Source organism: Neomonachus schauinslandi, chromosome 9 (assembly GCF_002201575.2).
Source record: "Neomonachus schauinslandi chromosome 9, ASM220157v2, whole genome shotgun sequence".
Taxonomy (NCBI): domain Eukaryota; kingdom Metazoa; phylum Chordata; class Mammalia; order Carnivora; family Phocidae; genus Neomonachus; species Neomonachus schauinslandi.
This window is the reverse complement of record NC_058411.1, coordinates 111,760,964-111,766,194: the sequence shown is the minus strand read 5'-3', so window position 1 is coordinate 111,766,194 and position 5,231 is coordinate 111,760,964. Positions and strand designations below refer to the sequence as shown.

General features: G+C 60.1%; 1 protein-coding gene across 3 annotated transcripts in view; it reads left to right on the top strand.

Moving 5' to 3' along the window:
• Positions 1–776: 776 nt before the first annotated feature.
• The window catches only part of SEMA7A (semaphorin 7A (John Milton Hagen blood group)), a 22,676-nt gene continuing 18,221 nt past the window's right edge, over positions 777–5,231 (top strand). For all 3 annotated transcript variants that reach the window (XM_044917972.1, XM_044917973.1, XM_021693904.2), the window contains exon 1: positions 777–983. In XM_044917972.1, the coding sequence (XP_044773907.1) occupies positions 815–983 (169 nt within the window). In that variant the 5' untranslated portion in view covers positions 777–814. The remainder of the gene's footprint in view (positions 984–5,231) is intronic.

The following is a 5,231-nucleotide window of genomic DNA, read 5'->3' as shown; positions in this document are numbered from 1 at the left end:
ACTCCCTCAAGCCGGTCTGACCCTGCATCCAGGACAGTGAGTCTTGGGAATGCAGGATGCTCCCTTCTCTTTCTACTGGGGAAAGGGGCCTTCTTAATTATATCCCCTTCCACTCACATGGAAATGAGTTTGGATTTTCTGAGCATACACCAGCTGGCTGGGGGGAGGCAGCCCAGAAGGCTGCTGGTTGGGGAAGGGAGGAGAAGGGAGAGGGGAGGGAGTCAGGCCAAGATGAAAATTCCGTGTTCTCACAGCAGAGCAGTGATGGGGTGCTGAGTGCTCCCCACAGATCATCTACCCTCTGTCCTCTTGCCCTTAGGGGAAAGCATCTTGCTCCTCCCTAGAGGCTCAGAGGAAACTGTGTCCACTCAAGCCAGCCTGTCCTCTGAGAACTACAGCTTTCAGGGTCCAAGCCACTTAGCTGGCCATTACTGAGGTTACCTGGTCTGTGCCCTGGGAGAGGTCCTCCCCAGCTTCTAGGCCAACCTTTTCATAGGGTGGAGGGGAGTGGACCTGAGGCTCAGAGAGGGGACAGGGCCTGCCACCGATAACAGAAGACCGTAAGTCTGTCTAGTCCCTGGCGGCCTGGGTTCTCCCCTTGGAGTTGCCGAGGAGGGGGTGAGTGGGGAAGGTTCCCCGGCGCTGGGCACTGCGCCCCCCTTGGGCAGCAGGGAGGCGAGAAAGGCTGCGAGGGGGGGGCGGGAGGGGGAGGGTGGGGTCAGGCATTTGACTCCGCCTCCTCGCCTTAGCTCTGCTTTTGGTGGGGCGCTGGCTCAGTCTAGGCTGCTCGCCGCTGTCGCTCCCGGGCTGCGGGATGACACCGCCTCCGCCCGGATGCGCCTCCCTTGGCGCCCAGCACGCCCGCGTCCCCGGTCCGCTGGCTCGGTCCCGGCTCCCGCTGCGGCTGCTGCTGCTGCTGTGGACGGCCGCCGCCACCCAAGGCCACCCCAAGAACGGACCCCGCATCTCCGCCGTCTGGAAAGGTAGGCGGCGCCGCGCGGCCGGTGCGGCGCGGGATCGGACGCCGCGCCGCGCTGGTGCGGAGTGTGCGGGCCCCGGAGGGAGTGCGTGCGCGCCTCTGCGGGTCCCGGGCTGTCCCCGCGGGGAGCGTGTGGCTCTGGGTGAGCGTGTGAGTGTGCGCGCTGGCACGCCGGAGCGGGCTGTAACGCCGCGGTGAGCGAGCGGCGGGGGCCGGAGCCCCGGCTAAGTCGCTCCAAGTCCGCCCCCAGCCGGGAACCGCAGCGCCGGGGCGCAGGGGAGGGAGAGGGCCCCTCTCTCCGCCGAGGGGCGTTCTCGGCCCTTCAGCGCCAGGACCTCGGTACAGGACCCTTTCTTCGGCCGGGACCCCCCACCCAGGTCTCCTCTTCTTGAGCGGCGGGCTCCGCTGTCGCGCGGGGCGCAGGCTGGGCCGGCAAAGGGGGGCGCGCACCCCTTGCCGCCGCCGCTGCGCTCCGGCTGCGGGAACAAAGACCCCGCTGCCTGCCCCCGCCCCCGCCCCGGCCCGGAGCGCGGGCCGGGTAAAGGGGTGGGCACCCAGTGGCGAGCCGGGCCACAGTGCGGTGCGGAGGCTTGGGGCACCCGGGCGCTGCCTCTGCAATGCCGGGACCGGCCGCTCCCCCCTTGTCCGCACGTGGCAGTTGTCACCAGGAATCGGCGCCAGCGTGGGGGGCATGCCCGTTGGGTGGGGCATGGTCGTTGGGACCCCCAGGCGGCGGATCTGGGGTGGGAGTGCAGCTTTTAGGCTGCGATGGATATGTGAACCTGGGGGACCAGAGTCTCTCCCAAGGGCGCCTCACTTTAGACCCCTGTACAATGGGTCAGAAAGCGGGCTAGGTGGGATTTGAGGCTTTCTGCCGCGAGGGGCTGAGCTCCCCTCCCCTGCATTGCACACACATGCTTCCCCGCCCCTAGACCGACAGGGCTCTGTCCCCCAAATTTGGCGGCACTGCGGCCCCCCTGTGGTGGTGGTGGACTCGCGGTGGGGGTTGGGGGACTGGTCTGATCTGGCCCTGCTGGGAGCCTTTGATGCCTGCGGTGGTTTGCAGGAATTGCCAGAGCCTGAGCATTATCTGGGGCAGGTATTCTTAGCAGAGATCGAAAAAAAAAAAAAAAAAAAAAATCCCACACAAAACGAGTGGCCCGATCTGCAGCTGCAGCGGAGGGAATGAATGTGACTTGCCCAAGGTCACTCTGCAGCATGTGCGCTCGCAGTGCAGACTGGGGGCTCTGATCTGGCACAGGACCAGAGCTAGTTCTGAGTTAGGGAGGGGAGAAGGATTTAGGCAGTTTTTTGGCCATAAAGGAGGGACTTTGGGGGCGAGCTCTGCTACCCAGCCAGAGGTATTCCTGGTGAGAGTAGAGTAGGAAGCTGGACCTCTGTTCGTCTGTTCGTGCTAGACACCTGCACAGTCCTCACTCATACCAGCTCCAGCCCAGGCTTTCTCTGCATTCCCAGTATCTTTGCTTTGCCTCAGTCCCCTTGGCTGTCCTGGATAGCACAGCATTTGGGCACTCTGAAGAGGACTCATGACCTTATCTGAGTGTTCTGGAATCTCCCCCTGCACCAAACCCCTTGCATACGGCTCTGCTTGCCCCTACCCCCAAGTCGTCCTAAGACCCCTTCCCCCCCATACTTAATGCACAGCCAGTTCTTAGCACTTAATGTGAACCTCCACATCCAGGGCACTTAGTCCTGGGGCTATTTAAAGATGCTTTCAGTCCTCACCCACTTTCAAAGCTCCCAACCCAGCTCCAGCTCTTCTTTCCACTGCACGCAGTTCGCGACTGTACTGCACTGGGCCGCACTGGCCGTGCCCTCTGCGGGTAATGCACTATTGATCCCTACTGGGATCTGCCACCCCCTCACCTATCTTGTTCAGAGGCAGTCTTGGCTCATCTTCACCAGTGCCAGGCGCCCCACTGGCCAGACAGACCCTGCCATCAGCCTCTCCCCCAGGACCACCAGCTGGTGACGGTATGCCTGGCTGACAGGTGCCTCCTGTTTCCTGTGAGGTGACACATGGCCGTCGGACAGGAATGGGCTTGGGCGGGCCAAATCGGGGAGTAGGCTGAGAAGAGGCCCCTCCAGGCTTGCTGTAGACCTAGGTCCCTGTCTTCCAGGGGGTGGGTGCTGGGAGGGTGGGCCTCCACCAATGACTAGACCAAAGATAATGGTGTTTCTGAAGCTACTTTTCTATGAGGCATAGACTGGGGTTTTAGTTTTCAGCCAGGACAGGTGTGGGGACTGGAATAGGTATGGAGGGTTCTTCTCTGTTGTTTATTTGGTGTTGCTTAGACTCCTAAGCTTCAGGGAAAAATTCAACCAGAGTTCTGGGAGATTCCCAGCCTGATGCCTCTCCAGCCCGATGAAGGCCTGGCCGGAGAGAGACGGATGTGTCAACACTGACCTGCTGGGTGCCCTTGAACTCTGCACCTGTCTCTGACCCTCCGAGCTCGCCAGATCAGGAAGGGCTCTGGAGATTGTCCTCTGAGGGCGTCAGTGACACATGGACCAATCACAGATGCAGAGTGTGGGCCTGACCTCCCTGCCAGCAGGGACTGGAGGGGAGTGGGCTGCAGGTGAGGGCAGGAGGTTGGCATGCTGTGTAAGCTGTGCACCCCTCTCTCATTCCATCCCTGCTTGGAGGAGATGGAGAAGCCCAGGAAGGTCCTGACCTCCATCCAAGATCACAAGTGAACCAGCATGTCCACAGCGAGAAACAGCCCAGGCTCCAGTCTCTACCTGCCCAGCTGGTTCTGAGCTCTCTCTTGTCCAATTAAACAACAGGATGTTGTTGTTGACTTGGTGGCTGCTGGGGGAGCCATTATGGGGCGACTCCCCAGGGCAGGGGCTTGTTGTCATCTCCCCCAGGGGATGAGGTCACAGCTGGGGCTCCCCAAGCATCAGCATTTCCAGTGGAAATCCTTGCCCCTTTGGGGACTTAGATGTGCTCATCACCTTCAAGGTGAACTCCCCCTGCAGAACCAGGGAAGGGGGGCAATTCCCAGGAGGAGAGAGGGGGTTTCCTGAGCTGAGAGATACTCGGTGATGTCACCGGGAGTGTCTGGCTAAGCTGTGTGGCCCCTCCGTCCTGGATAGTGAAGATTCTGAGAGCAGGCTGGGGTGTGGTGGATGCGGGCATAGGCCTAAGACACCCACCGTGTGGGGAAAAGAGAGCAGAGGTCAGGAGCCTGGCTCTAGTCCTAGCTCTGACCTGATTTTCTGTGTGACTCTGGACGGGTACTTGCCTTTTTCTGAGGCTTAGTTTCCTCAGATGCCCAAAGTGGGTGGAGCAGGGAGTTTATACTTATCAGAGCATGGATTCCCTGGGATTCCTGCCTCTCTGGGATGGGCAGAGGCTGTGGTGGCCAGTTCAAACCTTAGCACTGAGGAGAAATTGAAACCTGGGATGTCAGGGGAAATCCTCGAGTTTTGTGTTCTTTCCTATCTTTTTGTCTCATGAGCTGAAGGCTGAGATCAGCTGGAGGAAGTGGTTCATTAGTTTGTAGTCTCAAAGGTGACATAGTAATTTAGCGTGTTTGACATTTGACATTTGCTGGGGCCAACATTGTATTGGTCCCAGGGCAGAGCTTGGGGACCCAGGGATGAGACTTCTCAGTGTAGATGGGGAGACAGACAGGCAGGTCAACCTTCCGTTACAATAAAACGAGGCAGGACCTGTAACAGAGGGCAGCTGTGGAGGTTGAAGAGGTACCTAACCCAGTCTGCCCAATCAGGGAGGGCTTCCTGGAAGAGGTGGTAAGTTGGGATGGCAGGAGGAGTAGAAGCCGGCTGGGGAGGGGAGGGATAGGAGGAGGTACCTGGTGTGACAGGATTTCAGACCCCAAAACTTGCAACTAGGACCAGGGAGAGGAGAGGAGCTGAGTGGGTGCCCCCAGGAAGGAGACATTGAGTTAGCCAGGGCTTGGGGGCTCCAGAAAGGTTTCTTGCAGGAGGGGACATCTGAGTTGGGCCACTTAACCTTACACAGCCAGTGGGAGGAAGGACCATGGCTGGCAGGGGAGGCCTCTGGAGTGTCATAGCTCCTTGATGGGAAGCCAGGGCTGGGTTTGGGGAGACCGGAGCTTTCTGCCTAATTCCTGACTGCGGGCTTCTCCAGATGAGGCAGCCTATATCTCAGTAGAGGCTCTCCGTGGTGGGGAAGAGTTTCCACCGGCACCATCTAGGCACTGCTGATGGGGGAGGGGCAAATGCCCTTCCTGTGACCAGC